The 22,777-nt window shown below is 36.0% G+C and overlaps 1 protein-coding gene across 1 annotated transcript in view; it reads left to right on the forward strand.

The window, feature by feature from the left end:
- The window catches only part of LOC127103669 (uncharacterized), a 32,759-nt gene extending 20,198 nt beyond the window's left edge, over positions 1–12,561 (forward strand). The window contains exon 3 of the mRNA XM_051040912.1: positions 12,269–12,561. Coding sequence (XP_050896869.1) covers positions 12,269–12,561 — 293 coding nt within the window. The remainder of the gene's footprint in view (positions 1–12,268) is intronic.
- The last annotated feature ends 10,216 nt before the right edge of the window (positions 12,562–22,777 follow it).

Consider the following 22,777-nt stretch of genomic DNA (forward strand, 5'->3'; position numbering starts at 1 on the left):
TACTTTAACCTTTCTCCTCTTCCCCACTGAGTTTGTTTCCTCGTGGACAATTATTATTTCAGTTTCCTTTCCAGTTGTTTATCTGGATGGAATCACTCCCCTTCAGTTATATCCTCATTGGGTTGAGTCTTGATTGATTGTTTCTTTCTAGCTATTACCTAGATAGATGCTTCGAGTCTCCTAAGAGTTTATTGCCCATTAACTGGTAATATTCTTCTTAGTTTGCAGTTTGTTACTTCTTGCCCAATATTCGGCAAAAGTATCCCTGTTTTCTCCTCAGTAGAGTCCCCGGTGGATCTATTCCTCTGAAAGTATATCCTTGATATGTTCACCCTAACCAGTGACGGATATCTTTCCCTCCCCTGTTGAGTTTATCCTTGATATGTTCATCCTAACCGATGACGGATACTCTCACCTTTGGTATGCTGCCCAGTAAAAAGGTAGTTGTAATCCCTATTCTTGTTCCCCAGAGAGTTAATCCTTGATATGTTCATCTTAACCGATGACAGGTTTCCTTCTCTTTGCAGTCTTCTACCCAGTAACTGGTAGATGTAAATCCTGCTTTTGTCCCCCTCGCAGAGTTAATCCTTGATATGTTCACTTTAACCAGTGAAAAATTCTCTCTCTTGGTATTCTATCCAGTAACTGATAGATGTAATTCCTATATTTTATCTCCTCTCAGAGTTAATCCTTGATATGTTCACCCTAACCGGTGACGAATTTTTCTCTTTGATGGTCTTCTATCCAGTACTCGATAGATGTAATTCCTACTTTTTGTTCAGTTGGTTTATCCTTGATATGTTCATCTTAACCGATGACAGGTATCCTCCTTGACATTTCCCAGGCAAGTCAATCCTTGATATGTTCATCTTAACCGATGACAAATTTTCTTCCCTGTTGAGTCTATCCTTGATATATTCATCCTAATCGATGACGGATATTCTCACCCTTGGTCTTCTGCCCAGTAACTGGTAGTTGTAAATCCTATTTTCTGCAGTTTCCCCAGCAAGGCTATTTTTACCTAGTAACTGGTAAGGAATATTCCTTCTGGCATTTCCCAGTGAGCCATCCTTGATATGTTCATCTTAACCGATGACAGATGTTCTCTCTGTTAGATCTTTATTATCTCCTCACCCAGTAATACGTAGTAGATAATAGATTTTTACTCCTTCTACTTTGAAGTTTATTGCTTCCCCAGTTGAGTTGAGTGCACATTTCCTTAGTGAAATCGCTTTTCCTGCTTGACTCAAGTACTTCAGTTTTATCCTGACTTACTCGTATCCCCTGCAAATGTTGTTGTTTCCCTGGATAAGTCTTTCCATGTTTGTATGGAATTCCTCGAGTCCCCCAGTAGTTTTAAGTCATATCCTGGCCTACGCATAACTCCTTTTATCCCCTAGAGTCTTTGTCTCCCTAGTGAGTTTTCCTTATGGAATGCATTATACTCCTACAGACTTTCGGTCTCTCTGATTTCTTTTCCTTTGTGGCCATATTTCCCCACAGAGCATTAACTTTATCATTTGCATCATGAGGTCTCTTAGGGACCAAAATTTGTTTATGTGTTGTTATTTAAGCCCATTCTATTGAGTCGAGCCGAAGATTTTAACCTTCATCTCCTCGGTTAGAATGTCCTTAAATAGGGGCAACTGTAAGACCCCAATTTTGACCCTAAGACCCCTCATGCAATTTCATCATAAGCATTAGCATTGGGATCATACCTTGGCATCCTCCGCCCCCCTCTTTCATTGGGTTTGTTTTGGAAGAGATCACCAAGCAATATGTTATTGTATCATACTTGTATATTATCATTTTACTAATCAAAATACCAAAAATGTGTCTTTGCATTTGCCTAACTCTTTTGTAGGTAGGGCATGATCACATTGATCTATCAAGTTTATATATAGTGTTTGAGACCCTCATGACAAAAAGTATAACCATGAATTGATCCAATAATGGTTATGAGCGTCATATATGAGTCCCAATGACCTCTATATGTTATATTGATCAAGTTTTCTTCAAGAATTTGAGGGTGATTTGCCTTTAAAACCCTAGTTTGATTGGGTATCTTGAGTAACTTCTCAAGGGACACTTCAAAATTCATCATATTATGCATATATTATCTACCATGAGCCAATAAAGTGAAGAGAATTGAAGGTTAGCAAGTTGGTTGATGGTGGTTGGCCAGATGAATTCATCTGATCAAAACTGGGTCTCCGTAGACCCTATCTACAACTTTCACCATATGAAAATGATTCCAAGATAAACGTTACTCTAAATGACATTCCAAACAACTTTCATGTTGAGACCTAGAGCTAGTTTCGCTTGGAAAATCATTTTCTATGTTGAATCATTATAGGTCATTTTGTTTAAACCCTAATTTGAAAGTCAACTTCCCAAGGCCATAACTTGCTCAATTTTTATGATATGAAAGATTTCCAAGTTGCACAATACATTTTAAAATGTCTACTTAAACTTTGATGCTTGGAGTGAGGGATGATTCAACTTTTATGAGCATGTGATATGAGGTTACATTATATGTCACTTTTGACCTATACCATTGAACAAGTGATTTTTCTAAACTTCAAAAATGCATAAATCTATCATCCCTAATCCAAATGGCATGAAATTGGTGACCATTTTGAAGTTATTTGAAACATATACAAGTTTTATGAAGACACTTTTCTCATATGAAGCTCACATAAAAAGTTAAGCAAGGTGGAATATTGAGATATATGGCTTGACACTTAGAAAATATTTTGATATGTTGAAATTTCCAAACTTCCACCTCAAAATTCATCAGGATACAAGCTTCAAATGGAAAAGTGTGGAACATGAAAGTTGTTCCTCTTGATCTAAACTTTCCAAAAAGTCAAATTTCATCCATTTTGGATAAGATTTTCTAGGCCTGCGCATGGCTTGAACATGATATCATCATTTGGCAAAGATCAAACTTCAAGCTTCCATATACATTTGCCTTGCATTCCAAGTTGATTTCAGACTTACTCACACTCAATTATGGATCAAATGGAATGATCTCATAGGCCTTTACACGCCCATGCACACATGCATCACTTATTGCCAATTTTGGAAAGTCATTTGGAAGGTGCAAATATCACATGATCCAGCTATAAATAGAGCTCCATATGCTCAGAATTTAACATACATCCGCGCCAGCTTTGATCCTAAACCCCTAACCCTTCCATTTGAGAGGATAAACCTGAGAATTTCCTTTGGAAATTGAGTTGAATTCTCACTGTTTTGAGATTCAAAACTCCAGGGATCCAAGACCTTTTGTGCATTCTAATCTACTCCTACATGCATCCTAAGCAAGATCAAGCACGAGCCAAAGCAAGAACAGTTGAATCCAGACCTGCATTGAAGGTATTTTCCAGAAAATTTCATCTCTTCGATTCTCTCTTAATTCCACTCAATTCTCTTGGATCTTTGGTTGTCTGAAGTCCTACCAATATAGGCAAGAAGATTGAGTTGCTTAGAGGTCAAATCGAAGCAACTCAGTTGACACACCTCAAAATTCAACTCCTCATTTCTTTCTATATATGTGGAGTTAGTTAAAATTGAGGTTAGATTCGTGTTCTACGCCATTTTTTCTTTCAGATCATGTCCTCCTTTTTCATTTTTTTGATGGTAATGAGTGAACCAGTCCGGCCAGGGTCACCGGAGAAGATGATCGGCCTTTGGACGTCGGTGATGTGTTGGCATGGTTCAAAGCCATTGATCCTTTTCAAATTGTTTTAATCTCGCATGTTGCTTTTAAATACCAAGCATATGCCGCGTTGACTCAAGTCCACCATGGAACACGTGCTGGTGGCCACTTGATCGGCCACCTCAATTAATGAGGGAGATCAATCGGTCCACGTTTTTTTGTTATTTTCTGATTTTCTTTTATTCCTTTTATTTTTATTAATTCATATTAATTTTAATATTGATCCAAAAAATATGAGAGTTTCACCAAAAAAGTTCAAATCATTTCCTCTTTCATATTCTGAATTAAAATTATTTTTTGGATCATTATTAATATTTTTCATGATTTAATTGATTTTGCATTTGTTTTTAATTGTTTAAAAATACTTTTAAATCTTTAAAAATTCTGAAATTTTTTCTCCAAGGTCCTTTGACCTTGTTTGACCTATGATAAATCTCATGGCCATTTCTTTGGTGTTTTGATGAGGTTTTAGGAATTTAACAAACCATATTTAATTTAAATGCCTTATTTTAGTATTTTTAATTTGAATAAATGCCAAATAGTTTTGTTGACCAATTGTGATGACTTGTTTGAGTTTGACTCTTGTTGTTGGGCCTTGGTCAAGGTTGATTTGACTTTGTCAAATTAATATCATTGGATTTAGGGGTTTGATGGAATGTACATTCCATCTCCCAAAATGAATGAATGATATTAATTTGGTAAAAGTCCTCCTTTAACCAATTTGAGTTTTGATCCATTCCCCCCCCCCCCTCTGCATCTCATTCCCCTTCTTTATGCATTCATCTCATTTGGCCTATGATATATCAAAGTCCTAAAGCTAGTTGATTGAAAGATTAACATGAGTATGGATGAGATTAGGCCACCTCTTTTGCATATTCTTTTTGTGTGTGGTATGTTTCATGAGCATAGTCCATAATACTATGTCTCTAACATGCATTAATACCAAAATTCTATTGCCCGACCTCAAATAGTTCTGACTTCTACATAAGTCCAATTACTATTGCTTAACATAGCGCTACATTTGTGACATAAAAGGCATAGTATTCTAGTTAGTGAGATTGTAAGTCTCCCCTCTTTCATGGTATTGTATGGAAACTTGGCCTTTTTTCCTTCCTTTGGAAGATGTCTTGGCTCAAGGATCCATGCTTGTGATAAGTGGGTTGAGTGTTCTCCAAAGAATGTCTTAAAATGAAAAGCAAAAGCAAAACAATACTAACTTCTAACCTATTAACAACAACTAACTTTTAATTTCAAGCCATTTACTTTAATGTCATTTAATTCTAACTTTTAAACATTTGCCATTGTTCATATCATTCTAATTGTTTATGTTAATGCAATTTTCACTTTGTCCACTTGGACCATATTGTGTGATACATCTTGTTTGTGTATACTTTGCTTGTTTGTATGGTCTTTGACAATTAATGTACATAATAATGACAAAAACCCTAAAAAACGTTTGTGTGGACTGTTGGCTTGATCTTGGATAAATGGACTTAGAATTTAGGCAACATTCCTATGCTAAAGGACTTGGCCAATTCCAACTTATTGAGAAACCAAGTGCTTGTAATTTGAACTTCATCTAATACATCATTCAAGATCCCTCTGAGTTCATCTGCAACATGATCATTGTGTAACTGTCATTTTGAACCTGTGATTTGTGGAATTCATCTGTTACATGGGCTAACTTGAGGAAGATCATGAAGTGATTAAAGCTTGGATATGGCTATCTTTATTTGATGTCTTTGCTCTTCAAGATAATATAATTGTGCATTTATGTGTTTCTTGATTCTAAATGTCCAAGGGAATTTTTGGTTTCTATTGACATTCTTGTCTATTGGATTGCTACCCATCTGGTCAGATCTTTTCAACTCTCAACTTTTAATTTTGTGCATAGGATTAGTCTCTTCATCTTCTCCCCATGTCTTCAATTTCAAAATCTCTCCCTCCTTTTTCAAAATCTTCTTCGATTGAACTTATTTTGTTCTAAACTTTGACCATTTTGCAAAAAGATAAAAACTTTGGCCTTATGTCATTGCATTTTCAAACTTCTTTTCTTAAATCAAACCTGTAAATAAACTTAACTATACTTGATCTAAACTTTCCAAAAGCCAAAAAGAACTAACTCATTCAAACTTTTTCTTGGGACTTTGTGCCTTTCAAACCTAATTTTTGTTAAAAGCAATTCATCCACTTTGAAATCTGTATCACGAACTACGAGGTTTTGATCCCTCATTTTTATGTTGGTACGTAGGCACAAGACCGAAGATCTTGTCAAACACAAAAATATAATTAATGAATTCTTTTCTCATCCCCCCATTCTATTTGTCTATAAACATCATTTTTGTACCAAATACATATGCACATAAAAAGGGCTCCCTAGGAGTACCTAGGACACTTTGGGTGCTAATACCTTCCCTCTGTGTAACCAACCCCCTTACCTGAAATCTCTGACATTTTATTAGTTTTGATTTGAAAACTTCTTACTTTTGGATTTTGTTCGTACTCTTCCCCTTTTCCTTTGGAAACAATAAAAACGCGGTGGCGACTCTTACTATTTGATCTCTAGCTTATCCATAACTTGATGATCATGAATTTACCGCTACATCGCCCCCGTGTGATTGAAACCAACCAAACAAAACATCAAACATATTAACTCAACTCTTCACCCTCGTGTGACCAAAACTCTTTTAAGAAAGAACATTATTTAATCCTTTCTAATGCGCACAACAAACCAGTGCTTAAGCCTCCGCCGAGAGTAGACAAGCCAGCGTTTAGCCTTTAGAACGCGATCTAAACATTCGTTCATAAAAAACACACCAACTAATCGTAGTCCCCGAACTACGAATGCTTTGATTTCCTTATTGCACCATAAGGATACGTAGGCAGGAGATTGTTGTATCTTCGCGAGCACACTAATAAAAAACCTCCCTTTTCCCCCTTCCAAGGTTCCCATCCATCTCTTTTAAATATTTCAAATTACTCGAAGAAAGCAAATAACATTCAACTAACATTCAAATAGAAAATTAGACTAAAAGGTTCCTGTTGAGTACAACGGACGTGAGGGGTGCTAATACCTTCCCCTTGCGTAATCGACTCATGAACCCGAATATGGTTGCGACGACCATTATTCTATTTTTTTCCAAAGGTTTTCTCGATATTCTCCTATTCCTTCATTGGGATAAATAAAGTTCTATGGTGACTCTGTTCGAACAACATTTTTCGCGTCCATCGCGAGGGATCGCATTTTTTTTCGAGGTGCGACAGGTGTATTGTGAAATGCATGAATATATGATTGATGCATGATGCATGTTTTTTTATTCTCGAGGAAACCTTATATGATTCATAATGCGACAGTAAAACATTATAAAATGGCAGATAAAGTAGGAATACCAAATTCAAACAAGTCAAGCATTTTATTCATGAATTTGATATTACAATTAAAAAGAAGTATAGTAAAGTGATTTCGAAACATGAAAAAGGAAAACAATAAAGTTGTGGTCAAATGGCACGCTTTGCTTTCCGTTCTTCATCTCTTTCAATTCAACTTTGAACCTTTTCATCATTCGGTAAAAAAGGTATATGAATCGGAGTATAAAGTGGAGAGTGGTTGTTTCATCAGCATCCTCTAGCTTCCAAGGAACTTCATTGGTTAACCCGTTGCAAAACCTCACCAAATAATCATACTTTGTTCGATACAAATCGGCGGCAGGTTGCAGCAAGTTGATAGATCCAGCATAAGTATCAAGAAGACTATTTATCTGAGCCTTCTCACTAAGCTAACCTAAACTCTCATTCTTCAACCCTAAACCCTAAACCCTAAACCATATTTTAGGTTTTTGCCATTTAAAAATGTATTTTCTTCATTTTTAAAATTGAATTTAAATTGTTTAATTGTTTTAATATATTGTTGAGCTTTTGTTTTGACTTTGTGTTGACTCAACTTCTGTTTGGCCTTGATTTTGGTTGAATTAGACTTTAATTTTACCAATACCATGGGATTTAGGGGGTTGATGAAATTTGAATTTCATCCCTCAAGATGAATGGATGATATTGATCAAGTGAGGTTCATCCCTTGATCAATTTGGGATCTCTTATACTTCATCCTTTCATCTTCATCTCTATTATTCCCTTATCCCTTATTGGCCAATGATTTCTCAAAAGATTAAATGCTAGTTGATTCATCAATGACCTTGTGTCAGATGAATCAACATGAGCTTGATTGAGATAGGTTCATCCCTTCTTATTTTTGTGTGTGGTATGCTTTAGGAGATTGGTCTTTATACCTTGTCTCTAGCATGCATTAACACCAATATTATTATTGCCCGGCCTCAGATAGTTGTGACTTCTATATAAGTCCAATTACAATTGTTTAACATAGCGCTAAATTTGTCCAAAAGAGCAATATCATTTTTGTAAGTGAGATTGTAAGTCTCCCATGCCTCATGGTATTGTGTGAAGATTTTGCCTCTTTTCCATTTCTGAGAGCTAGTGGAATACTTGTTGATTTTATCCAAGTTGGAGCCCTTCTCATGGATGATGTCTAGGTTCATATCTTCATGCTTATGAGTGGATGGTTGAGTGTTCTCCAAAAAATGACTTAAACAATTTTCTTCTTTCACTAACATTCAGTAACATTTCTTTGTATTGACTTTATTCTTATTTCCATTTACTTTAATGCAATTTAAATTCTTGCACTTTATCATTCATTGTCATTTACATTCATGCAATTTGTTTATGTTTCAGTCATTTTTACTTTGCTCACTTGAACCATTGTATTTGTGCTTGTGATATATTTTGTGCTTGTGATTTTGTTTTGTTTGTGGTCTTAGGACCTTAAAATACTTAATAAAAATAAAAACCTTAAAAAAATATATTGGAGGACTGTTGGACCTCTATCTGTGACTTGGTTTGGATCCTATGGACTTAGAGTAGGCAACATCCCTGAGCTATGGAGAACTTGGCCAATTCCATTATTTGAGACCTTTCTTGGCCAATGCCATTCATCTGATACAAGCCTTAAGAGACTCCTTTTATTTATCTGTGATACTTGTTCTTATCATTGTCTGAATTGTTATTTTGATCTTTCAAATATCATTTGATATTTTCTCTTTGAGTATGTTTCAAGGGATATTTAATTTGATACATCTAAAAGACATTAAAGACTGCTTGCTTTGGAGTGCTTTCTTGGATGTTTGGTTATCTTTATTTGATACCATTGGTTTTCTTATTAATTGCTTGGAAGATTATACTTTGTTGCTTGGTTAATAGTCCAAAGGAAATGGGTTTCTATCTGACACTTTTGTGTTGTGGATGCTTCCCGTTGGTTAGATCTTTTCAAATCTAAACTTTTAAATATTATCTAGGATAGTCCCTTCATATCCTCCTACTTCTTTAATTTCAAAACCTCTCTCTCATATTTAAAACTTATTTGCTTGTGCTTTTCAACTTAGACTTATTTTAATGAGTAAAAACCTTGGCCTTATGCCATTGATTTTTAAAATATTTTCTTAATCAAACTTGTGAATAAACTTAATCATATTGACCTTATTTTCAAAAAGAAAAAAAGAACTAACAACCTCATCTAATCCATTTGGCCCCTTTGTGTCTTTTCCTTTTAAACTTTTTCAAAAGACAGCATTTAGATTTGAGTTATCTTTGTTTGAGATATAATTATCCCATTCCATGATAGATTGATTGTAAGTCTTTCCATTTATTAGGGGCTAGTAGAATACTTGTTGATTGAATCCAAGTTGGATCCCTCCCTCTTAAATGTTATAAAGCCCTCATTATCGGTGGATGTTTGGTTGAGTATTCTTCTATTGATAACAAAAGATCTTTAAGCTTTTCTTAAAATCAATCCATCCATCTTTGAAATTTTTACCACGAACTATGAGGTTTTGAATGGTCGAAGTTATTTGTTGGGGAAACAGTCCTCAGTGGGTTTAACCTACTCTTTTATGTGGATTATTTGTTGATTATTGATGTTTGTTTGTATATATCATATTGTGTGATACTCTCTGTCTGTTGTGCTTGGTGATATCTGAGTGGTGAGATAAATTCTAACCCGAATTTGAGTGCGATCAAAATAGGAGGATGGTATAGTCATGTTCGACTCGTGTGGAGTAGTCTTTAACGAGTTGGCTTGAGATCCATCTACTTAGTGGAGACCCCTTTGGAATTACTAATGTCACACGAATAAGTCGTGGATAGATATTAATTTTTCCGACCTGGGAGTCCGAGAAGTTGAGGCACGTAGAATATTTAACCCAACTTGGCCTACTTAGCACGTAGTGCGGATACTGTTCAAGTGTAGACTTGATAACCGTTGTTACGCGATACTACACTCAGACGAGTTTCTCTTGGGAATACTATGGGTTGATGAGTCAGTCATTCTAACCTATAGTATCCGATATATGGGATCAAGACTCTGGGAACTTTTTAGAACATGATCTACAGGTTTTTATCCTTAGTACACTCCTTTGGGATGGTTCTTAACCTAACTCTATGCTCGTGACTCACAACAAACCCTCTGATTCTTGGTTGATCTGATCATTTATCGTCAATATCAATGGAACTTGGGTGTTGATAGGGTGAAAACCATAACCCACCAAAATGGATGATTTATCTTGATGATAACTTGATCCATCCCTTGACTTTTTTTTTGTTTGCCTTGTGTGATTGTTGCATTCATTCATACATGCACATCATTAGCATTCGTCACATAAAATAAATTTTCAAGGAACTAATGTCATATTTGCAAATACTTTCAGACCACGGATTATGGACGAAGGAACACTAAGAAGTACAGTTTCAGATGTCCAGACTTGAAAGAGTTGACGAAACTATCATCCTTTGTAGTTGATCCCTTGGATTTCAAGCAACGTCATGGGAAGCTTTTAGCCGTGATGTCTACTTAAGTGGTTGAAGGACTCTTGAGTGTCTTGGTCCAGTTTTGTGATCCTCTTTACCGGTGCTTCACTTTTCCTGATTATTAGCTTATGCCCATGTTGGAGGAGTATGCTTATATCTTGGGTATACCCGTATCTAACAAGGCGCATTTCAGTGGATTTGAGGAGATTCCGAGATCTCAAGTCATAGTTGATGCTCTTAATTTGAAGAAACCTGTGATTGATGCTAATATGATGAAGAAAGGAGGAATTTGAGGACTAACTTCTGAATTTCTCATTGGGAGAGCTACTGCTTTTCCTAAGGTTGGTAGTATGGATGCTTTTGAATCCATCTTTGTCTTACTCATCTATGGTTTAGCATTATTCCCTAACATTGACATCTTTGTTGATGTTAACGCCATTAGAATCTTCTTGATTGGGAATCTTGTTCCGACTCTGTTGGGTGACACACATTTCTCTCTGCATTTAAGGAATTATAAGGGTAGAGGAACCGTTGTATGCTACATACCTCTTTTGTACAATTGGATTATTTTTCAATTGCCGCAGACACTAGTCTTCTTGGAGAACAAACAATATCTATGTTGGTCTCAAAGACTTATGTCTCTCACTAATGATGATATTACTTGGTATGATTCTGCATTTGATGGATTGGAGATTATTGATAGTTGTGGTTAGTTCCCTAATCTGCCCCTTATTGGTACATAAGGAGGAATCAACTATAACCCTACTTTGTATGGTCGTCAACTTGGGTTCCCCTTGAAGGATAAACCTAATAACGTTAAGTTAGAAGGTATGTTCTATCAAGAGGGTAAAGATCACCAACATTTGAAGAGTAGAATGGTGCATGCTTGGCATAATGTTCGTAGGAGCCGAGCTTGGTCCGTGCAATTATGTAGCTTTTGAAGCTTACACTAATTGGGTGAAGAAGATAGCTTTGGAGCTTAAGATGTCGTACGCCTACGAAAGACCTATGTTTATGGTTGTGGCTGAGCCATCAACTCTCTCTAACCAAGATGTAGAGGATTTGGAAGACGCACTCGCCAAGATGAAGCAAGAGAGGGACCTTTGGGAAGAACGATTACATGCTTTGAATCAAAAGCAAGTGGAGTTGTAGCTTGAGTTGAAAGACAAAGATGCACTCATAGAGATTTTTGAAGAGCATGCAGTGAAGAGAGAGAGCCGGAGGATTTATTTTCGTCTAGTATTCCTCAGCCTTCTGGTGCTTAGAAGAAGATCATCGATCAGCTCGTCATTGAGAAGTCTCAGATGAAGACTACTTATAAGTCAGAGATCAGACGCATCCGAAGGAAGTACACGCCCTTGGCTAGTTTAGCTGATTCAGTTGATAGGGATCCCTAGGATGATACTTTCCTTTTCTCTTGCATTGGTATTTTTGGTTTCTGAAATTGTACTCAGTGTAATTCTTCCAAAATTTTATGAATAAAAAGAGACTTTTATGATATCAAATGTTATTATTGATTATTATTATTGTTGTTCAAATATTTGCAAGTAAGGCTTTGAATATTCCTTTAAAATTAAAATAAAAACATTGCATTTCATGCATCATTTGCATAGCAAGTTTCTTGTCTTCTAGCCCTTCGGCCAGATGTCTCATTGTTCTTCGTCTTTGTATCAGACAGGCTGACTCATCAATATGATACACACGATAATCGTCAACGAAGAATGGATCCTTTGGAACAAGAGAACCGAGAGCTCAAGGAGGAAGTTTCTAGACTCACCGCTCTTATGGAGTCATTTATTGCTACTCAGAGTCAACCGGCTCCAACTCCTGCAACTCCTCAACAAAGGACAATCATCTCTGAGGTCGTCTCAATGCTAGTATCTATGATTCTTGCCAACCAGCCTGCACCAGCTATGCCTTCCGGATTCCCGCGGGGAATGCCTCCGAATTTTGTGCTTGAAGGTTAAGGAAACCATATAGCCCGGTCATGTTTGTTCCTCCTCTTTTCGTGCACACTTTGCCTCGTGTTAAGGAAACCATTTATCATTCCGAGCCATCTGAGGGCCCTGATGTGTATGAGAAAATGGACGAGATGAAGGACCAATTTCTAGAGCTGAGAAAGGAATTAAAGATCCTGAGGGGTAAAGTTCTGTTTGGGAAGAGTGCTGCTGAATTATGCTTAGTGTCCAACGTAAAAATACCTGTCAAATTCAAGGTCCTCGACTTTAAGAAGTATAAGGGAAATACTTATCCTTTAAGCCATCTTGAAATGTAGGCAGCAAGATGTATACCCAGACAGATAATGATCAACTGCTCATCCACTATTTTCAAGACAGTATGATCGGTGCCGCGCTCCGTTGGTGTATGGGTTTAGATAGTGCTAGTGTCCGTACTTTCAACGACCTAGGCGAGGCCTTCGTCAGGAAATACAAGTACAACAAAGATATGGCTCCCGACCATGATCAGTTGTGGTCTATGTCTCAGAAGGATAAGGAGACGTTTAAAGAGTACGCTTAGAGGTGGAGAGAGCTTTCTGCTCAGATTAATCCCCCATTGGAAGAAAAGGAGACGACGAATATCTTCCTCAAAACTCTTAGTTCATTCTATTACGAGCGTATGATTGTCAGTGCTCCAAATAACTTCACTGAAATGGTGAACATGGGGATACGTTTAGAAGGAGGTGTTTGAGAGGGCCATTTTTCTAAAGAAGAAGCATCTACAAGCAATAAGTATGAAGAAAGTTTCTCTAAGAAGAAGGAGGGGGAAACCAATTCAGTATCTGTGGGGAGGCAAAGGAGACCTCATGTGAGGAAAAATTCCAAATCTCGGCAACAACATCATCAAGTATCATTTTTCATTCAAGTATTTACCAACAATTCAACCATTCAATTAACACCAGTTCAACAACAACATCAACAACAACATACCCACAACAATCACAACTTCAACAACAATCCGCATAACAATTTTGAAAGAAAGAAGGTCACTTTTGATCCTATTCTAATGACGTATGACGAACTGTATTCTTCTCTTGTCGTCAAGAATTTGATCCATCCGAGGAATCCTCCACGTACACCTGAGCCTCTTCCACGGTGGTACAAGCCCGATCCGCACTATGCTTTTCATCAAGGGGCGCTTGGCCATGACATCGATAATTGTTATCCTTTGAAGTATGAAGTCCAAAAATTAATCAAAAGTGGGATGGTGTCCTTTGAAGGACCGCAAACCAAATGCCAAAGCTAATCCATTCCCCACTCATGGAAATTCTTCTGTGAATATGGTAGATGGTTGTCCTAGTAAGTACATAGTGTTTGATGTTTGTTGTATCCAAAGGTCTTTGGGGGAGATAGATAAAACTTTGTGCCTGATTAGTGATTGTGAACATGACCATGATGGTTGTGTTATTTGCAGTGTTAATCCTCGAGGATGTGTAATTGTCAAGAGGGACATTCATAAGTTGATGGATGAAGTTGTTATTTAGATCAATCAAGACAGAGATATGGGTAATAATGTGAATGTAATCATGCCAGCGTTCAAGACTCATGAGCGAGTAGTAATCCAGTTTGATAATAGAAAAAGAGATAATAGATCGGTATCGTCCTTGGTAATAAGGTTAGCGGGCCCAATCCCATATGCATTCGATAAATTTGTACCTTACAAATATAATGCTACTATGATTGAGAATGGCCAAGAGGTTCCTCTTCCCGCAGAAAATTCAGTAGTGAGCATTGAAGATGTTGTTAAGGTGATCCGTAACGGTCGTGTATTAGGCTAAGTATCTCCAAAGGTTTTGAAAGATGTTGTGGTTGGTAAGAAGGCAGATGTTCCTTTGGTTAATAGCTCCAACTTGTCAATCTGGTGAATCCAGCGGGTTGAAGGTTAAGGATGATGATGATGAGGTTCTCCGATTGGTTAAGAAGAGTGAATTCAATGTTGTGGAGCAGATGCTCCAAACACCTTCCAAGATCTTTGTCTTATCATTGTTGATGAATTCTGAGGCACACTGAGAGGCATTGCAGAAGGTGCTTGAGAAAGCATATGTAGAGCATAGTGTCACGGTTGATCAGTTTGATCATATCGTTGCTAATATCACCTCTTATAACAATTTGAGTTTCTGTGATGATAAGCTTCCCGAGGAAGGCAGAAATTATAACTTGGCCCTCCATATATCCTTGAATTGTAAATAAGATGCTTTGTCCAACGTTACGGTAGACACATGCTCGTCTTTGAATGTGCTGCCTAAATCTACTTTGGCAAGGTTATCCTACCAGGGCGCACCCATGAGGTACAATGGTGTGGTTGTGAGAGAGTTCGACGGTTCTCGTAAAACTGCCATTAGAGAAGTGGACCTACCAGTTAAGATTGGTCTGAGTGACTTTCATATTACATTTAAAGTAATGGATATTCACCTTGCCTACAACTGTTTATTGAGAAGGTCGTGGATTCATGAGGTTGCTGCTGTCACATCGATGGTACATCAGAAACTCAAATTTGTTAAGAATGGAAAGCTCGTTGTTGTGGGAGGAGAGAAAACGATGTTGGTAAGCCATTTGTCGTCTTTCACTTATTTTGAATCTGAAGAAGAAGTAGTAACTATGTTCCAAGCTCTATCTATAGCTAATGAGGTTCAGAAGATTGAGGCATCCATGTCCTCTCTGAAAGATGCAAGAGAAGTTGTTCAGGCAGGTGGCCCAGATAAGTGGGGTCGCATCGTAGAAATCATCGAGAACAAGAACAAAGCTAGTCTGGAATTTTAGAAAGGGTCGTTCAAAGGCGATGTCAAGACTATGCAACAAGTTTTTCGTAGTGGAGGGTTCATTCATAAAGAAGAACAACACTCAACTGCGATCATTGAAGATAAAGATGAGGAAGACAACACCAACTTTGTGACGCACAGACAGACTTGTAATAATTGGGTTACTGTTGATATTCCTGTGATTGTGCATCGTTTAAAGTAATTTGTCTTATCGTTTTATGGAAAAAATACTTCTCCTATGCCTAAGGGAGAAGTGAAACATTGTTTGGCATTTTCAAATTATTATCAATAAAATACAATTTCATTCATCCATATTTATGTTGTTTTTACTTTTGCTTTTTCTAAAAATGGTAATCACAAAAAAAACATAAATAAGCAATAATTTTCCCATATCTGCATAATATTTGTTTGCACTTCATATTGCTAAAATCAAAATATCAAATAATTATGCAGGTTGCTTCTCAAACCCATTGAATATAATGATCATGCTCCCTCTCTAAATTTTGATTTCCCTGTGTTTGAAGCTGAGGAAGAGAATGACGATGAAGACGTTTTTGATGAGTTATCCCGTTTGCTTGAGCACGAGGAAAGAACCATTCAACCATTTGAAGAGCAGAATGAGTTGGTTAACTTGGGTTCCGATGATGATGATGGTTGAGCTTCTTTAAGAGTACTCTAATGTGTTTTCTTGGCCTTATCAAGGTATTTCAGGTCTTGATACTGATATTGTGGAGCATAGATTGCCATTGAAACCAGAATGTCCGCCAATCAAGCAGAAGTTGAGAAGAACTCATCCTGATATGGCAGTGAAAATCAAGGAAAAAGGGCAAAAGAAGATCGACTCCGGTTTCCTTGTTACCTCTAAGTATCCGCAATGGGTGGCCAATATTGTGCCTATTTCTAAGAAGGACGGAAAAGTTCACATGTATGTTTATTATAGATATCTGAATAAAGCTAGTTCGAAAGATGATTTTCTGCTGCCACACATTGATATGTTGGTAGACAATACAACTAAGTTCAATATCTTCTCTTTTTATGGACGTATTTTCCACTTATAATCAAATTAAGATGGCACCCGAAGATATGGAGAAGACCACATTTATTACACCTTAGGGAACATTCTGTTATCGAGTGATGCCTTTCGGTTTGAAGAATGCTAATGCAACGTACCAGAGAGCCATGACCACTCTTTCATATGATATGATGTATAAAGAGATTGAGGTCTATGTTGATGATATGATTGCCAAGTAAAGGACTGAAGATGAGCATGTCGAGCAGTTATTGAAGCTATTCTAGCGTTTGAGGAAGTACAAACTCCGCTTGAATCCCAATAAGTGTATGTTTGGTGTTCGCTCTGGTAAATTGTTGGGCTTTATTGTCAGTGAGAAGGGTATTGAAGTTGATCATGCCAAGGTCAAAGCAATATAAGAGATGCTTGCGCACAAAACTGAGAAGCAAATTAGAGGTTTTCTTAGCCACTTGAACTATATTTCAAGATTGATATCGCATATGACTACCACATGTGTGCCTATATTCACGCTCCTTCGAAAAGTCCAGTCTTGAGATTGGACCGAGGATTGCTAGAAAGCTTTTGACAGTGCCAAAGAGTATCGACTTGAGCCTCTGATTTTGTCTCCGCTTGTTGAAGGAAGACCTTTGATCATGTATTTGACTGTGCTTGAAGAGAGTATGGGTTATGTTCTTGGTTAAAAAGACAAATTTGGTAAGAAAGAATATGGAATTTAGTACCTCAGTAAGAAGTTCACCGATTGTGAGTCTCGGTATTCTATACTTGAGAATACAACTTATGCTTTGGCTTGGGCTGTTAAGTGCCTGCGCCAGTATATGTTGAATCATACTACTTGGTTGATATCCAAAATGGATCTAATCAAGTATATATTTGAAAATCCTGCTTTAACTGGGAGAATTTCCCGTTGGCATATGTTGTTATCTGAGTATGATATTGAATATCGAGCTCAAAAAGTGATTAAAGGTAGTGTCTTGGCTGACTATTTGACTCACCAACCTATTGATGATTATCAGTTGTAGCGGTGTATTCGTCGCTATATGATCTATCGATTAAATCATAAGCAAAGCATACAATGAAATTTCGAGTCGCCACCGCACTTTTATTTATCCAAAGGACTGGCTAAAAAGCGAACAAAAGCCTAAGAAGTTTTACACGTAGAAAACTAATAAAAAGATCAGAGAGTCTGGGTAAGGGGTAAATTACGCAATGGGAAGGTGTTAGGCACCCACTACGTCCTAGGTACTCCTAGGGAGCCCTTTTCACACTTGTTGTACTAAATTGTTATTTGTTATGACATAAACATTGTGCAAACATGATTGGGATGATGAGAAAAGAATGTACATTTTATTTATTGGGTTTGAACGGATGAACCCGCTGCCTACGTACCTTCCATCAAAGGTAAGGATCAAAACGCCGTAGTTCGGCTAAAAGATTTCCAAAAGTTGGTGGATTCAATTTTAAACACAAGCACTGAGGCTTTTCATTATCAATGGGAGAACACTCGACCAAAACCAACATCCACCATGCGAGGATAGCTTCGACGTACTAGAGGGGTTAGCCCTGTTTTCAGTACGGAAGTCTTACTGTCGACTCACTAAAGATAAGGTGAGGTTTACATCAACCACAATGATAATTGAAACCTATGGCTAATGCATGAAAAGATTAACAATGGACAAAGCCAAAACAAGTGAATGAGTGAAGTTAATTGATTGTGATTATGAAAATGGAGTCAAAGTATGATTAAGATTGATTTGAAAGAAGTGTTATGAAATGGAGTTTGAAAAAAAGTCAAGGACTTGAGTCCAGGTTTTTAGTTTGAAAAGCATGAAGATGTTTGCACAATATCTATCTCAAGTTTGAAATCAAAGTGTGAAAAGGTTTAGGACATAATGAGGATGAATGGATGGAAATGGGTTGTAAAACTTCTTAGAATGTTCACCTCTTGAAATCATATAGAAGATGATTCAAGTGTGTCCTTTGGAATAGGCAATGGATAATAACAAAATAAGCAAACAAATGATACCGGATGCCACTCAATGGTCTTACTCCAATCTCACAAACAAAAGCGGATATCGGATACCAATAGATGGATTTACACCAATCTCCTAAAACAAAACTGGATATCAGATGCCACTCAATGGACTTATACTAATCTCCTAACAAAATAAAACTTGGACACCGGATGCCAATCTGTCTGGACTTATACCAATATCCAACATATGATCATAGGAAAGCAAATGCCAACTTGCAGGGACTTACAGTTGCATCCTCACATAAACAAAAGCAAAACATGGATGTCAGATGCCAATCTATCTGGGCTTACTCTAACATACACAGTATGATCCTAGGAATACAAATGCCAACTTACAGGGACTTACAGTTGTATCCTCACATACAATCAAACAATGCAGCAGGATCACAGGAAAGCAAATGCCAACTTACAGGGACTTATAATTGCATCCTCACATTCAAACAAACAAAGCAACATGTGATCATAGGAAAGCAAATGCCAACTTACAGGGACTTATAGTTGCATCCTCACATACAATCAACAAATGCATCAAGCAAAGATAAGATGAGTGGCCAAGGTGATGGTCTTATACTCACTTCCATATCCTAGGAACAATGGCCAAAGGATGGTCTTACAATTGTAATTTTTTTTAATTGTTTAAAAGTACTTTTAAGTCTCCAAAAATTCTGAATTTTTTTCTCCAAGGTCCTTTGACCTTGTTTGATCTATGTTAAATCTCATGGTCATTTCTTTAGTGTTTTGATGAGGTTTTAGGAATTTGACAAACCATATTTAATTTAATGCATTATTTTTAGTATTTTCAAATTGAATAAATGTCAAATAATTATGTTGAGCTATCTTGATGATTTGTATGAGTTTGACTTGGATTGTTGGGTCTTGGTCAAGATTGATTTGACTTTTTTAGGTTAAGATCATTGGGTTTAGGGGATTGATGGAATGTACATTCCATCTCCTAAAATGAATGAATGATCTTAATTTGATAAAAGTCCTCCTTTGACCAATTTGAGTTTTGATCCATTCCCTTCCCTCTTCATCTAACTCCCCTTCTTTATGCATCCATTTCATTTGGTTTATGATATCTCTAAATCCTAAGGCTAGTTGATTGCAAAATCAACATAAGTATGGATGAGATTAGGCCACCTCTTTTGCATATTATTTTTGTGTGTGGTATGTTTCATGAGCATAGACCATTATATTATGTCTCTAACATGCATTAACACCAAAATTTTATTGTCCGACCTCAAATAGTTGTGACTTCTACATAAGTCCAATTACGATTGCTTAACATAACGCTAAATATTTGACACAAAAGGCATAGCATTCTAGTTGGTGAGATTGTAAGTCTCCCTTCTTTCATGGTATTGTGCGGAAACTTGACCTTTTTTCCTTCCTTTGGAATATGTCTTGGTTCAAGGATCCATGCTTGTGATAAGTGGGTTGAGTGTTCTCCAAAGAATGACTTAAAATGAAAAGCAAAAGCAAAAACAATACTAACTTCTAACTCATTAACAACTAACATCTAATTTCAAGTCATTTACGTTAATGCAATTTAATTTCAAGTCTTTATTCATTTGCCATTATTCATACCATTCTAATTGTTTATGTTAATATCATTTTCACTTTGTCCACTTGGACCATATTGTGTGATATATCTTATTTGTGTATATTTTGTTTGTTTCTGTGGTCTTTGACCATTAATGTACATGATAAGAAACAAAAAAACTTAAAAAGCTATTGTGTGGACTGTTTGTTTGATCTTGGACAATTGGACTTAGAATTTAGGCAACATCCCTATGCAAAGGACTTGGCCAATGCCAACTTTCATGAAACCAAGTGCTTGCAATTTGAAACTTCATTTGACACATCATTGAGGATCCCTTTGAGTTCATCTGCGACATGATCATTGTGAAGCTGTTATTTTGAACTTGTGACTTGTGGAATTCATCTGTTACATGGGCATATTTGAAGAAGAACATGGAGTGGCTAAGCTTGGATGTGGATATCTTTATTTGATGCCTGGCTCTTCAATATTAATATATTATGCATTGTTTGTGGCTTAATTCTAATGTCCAAGGGAATTTGGGTTTCTATATGACATTCTTGTCTATTGGATTGCTACCCATTGATCAGATCTTTTCAACTCTTAACTTTTAATTGCGTGCTTAGGATTAGTCTCTTCATCTCCTTCCCACTTCTTTAATTTCAAAATCTCTCATTCCTTTTAAAAATCTTCTTTGCTTGTACTAGTTTTTTTCTAAACTTTGACCACTTTGCAAACTAGAAACTTTGGCCTTATGTCATTGCATTTTCAAACTTCTTTTCTTAATCAAATTTGTAAATAGACTCAATTATACTTGACTTAAACTTTCAAAAGGCCAAAAATAACTAACTCATTCAAACCATTTTTAGGCCTTGGTGCCCTTTCAAACTTATTTTTTGTTAAAAAAAAGCAATACGTCCACTTTGAAATTTATACCACGAACTACGAGGTTTTGATCCCTCATTTTTATTTTGGTACGTAGGCACAAGTCTGAAGGTCTTGCCAAACACAAAAATATAATTAATGAATTCTTTTCATATCCCTCCATTCTAATTGTTTGTATACATCAATTTGTACAAAATACATATGCACACAAGAAAGAGCTCCCTAGGAGTACCTAGGACACTTTGGGTGATAATACCTTCCCTCTATGTAATCAACCCCCTTACCTGTAATCTCTGGCATTTTATTAGTTTTGATTTGAAAACTTCTTACTTTTGGGTTTTGTTCGTAAGTTAATTGGATTAAAATTTCATGATTGTCGTGTCTAGATGCAACAACTTCTACCAATGACTATATGTGACATCTTACAAAAAATGTAAGGGTAACTATAACCAAATTATGCTTATTTTATAATTCTATATGTAATATAGTACTTGATTTCAAAAAATTAGATTAACTGGAAGATGAGGCTGCAACAATCTTGTGTTAATTGGAGATGTATTTCCCTCCATCATTTTTTGATATTATGGTTTACTTAATTGTTCATCTAGTCATAGAAATCATATTTTGTGGTACAGTTTATTTAAGGTAGATGTATCCAATAGAGCGATACATGAAGATATTTAAAGGATATATGCAGAAGTTGTTGAGTTATGTTCAAACTATTTATTGTTGAAAGATACACCATTGAAGAAGTTGTTGAGTTATATTCAAACTATTTATCATAAGCATATTCTATTGGAATTCCAAAGTCTCATCATGATGACAGATCTAAAGGTAGATGTGTTCAAGGTTTAAATGTTAAATCAATGACTCAGGATATAGTTCTTCAAGCACATTTGTATATATTGAATAATATTGATGAAGTTCAACCTTACATATCTACTCACAAAAGACTTACCAAAGAAACATATCCTTGAGTGACAAGTAGTTGTTGAAAGAGCATAACAAAAATTTCATAAGTTTATTTAATAAAAGGATTTCTAATGATGGTAGTGCATCAGAGACAATTAAGTTGATGACATACATGCCTAAAATTTATCCTTGAGTGACAAGTAGTTGTTGAAAGAGCATAACAAAAATTTCATAAGTTTATTTAGTAAAAGGATTTCTAATGATGGTAGTGCATCAGAGACAATTAAATTGATGACATATATGCCTAAAATTTATGTAGTTACTTGGACTGCATACGATATTAGTAAAAAAAATTATACCAAATCAAAATATGATAGTAGTACAATGCAAAATACTGGGGTTATGATTGAGGCCAAATCCATGTATTTCTCTAGTTCAAAAGATAAGAATCCTATAATGACATCTAGAGTGTACTTTGGGGTCATTGACAAGATTTTTGAGATTGATTATGTTTTATTCAAAGTGTCATTATTTAAATGCAAGCGGATTGACAATAACATTGTTGAACAAACGGATGACTTAGGATTAACAAACCATTCATCAAGATACTCCAAGAAAGACAAGTGTTTTATGTCATTGATCCTTACGACAAAAGAAGGTAATTTATTTTACAAGGAAAACACATTCCTCATAGTGATGAAAATCAACATTTAAATTTTGATATTACTATAACTTCTTCTTACACAACACATGTGCCTACTTCAAATGAAGAAGTTGATATAGATGATGTCATGATATTCGTTATGATCATGAAGAAGACATTTGGAAAAATTAGCAAGTAAATATTTATTATTGTTTATTCATAATTTATTATATATTAAAATTTCTAAGTATTATATACTAACAAATATTATTATTTGAAATCATAGGTTGTGAATCTTATAACTTCATGTTGTGAATCTTATTTGAAGAATGTATTGTACAATAAATGTATTGCACAATATTTTTATATGTGAATTAGTTTTTTA

Source organism: Lathyrus oleraceus, chromosome 7 (genome assembly GCF_024323335.1).
Source record: "Lathyrus oleraceus cultivar Zhongwan6 chromosome 7, CAAS_Psat_ZW6_1.0, whole genome shotgun sequence".
Lineage (NCBI taxonomy): Eukaryota > Viridiplantae > Streptophyta > Magnoliopsida > Fabales > Fabaceae > Lathyrus > Lathyrus oleraceus.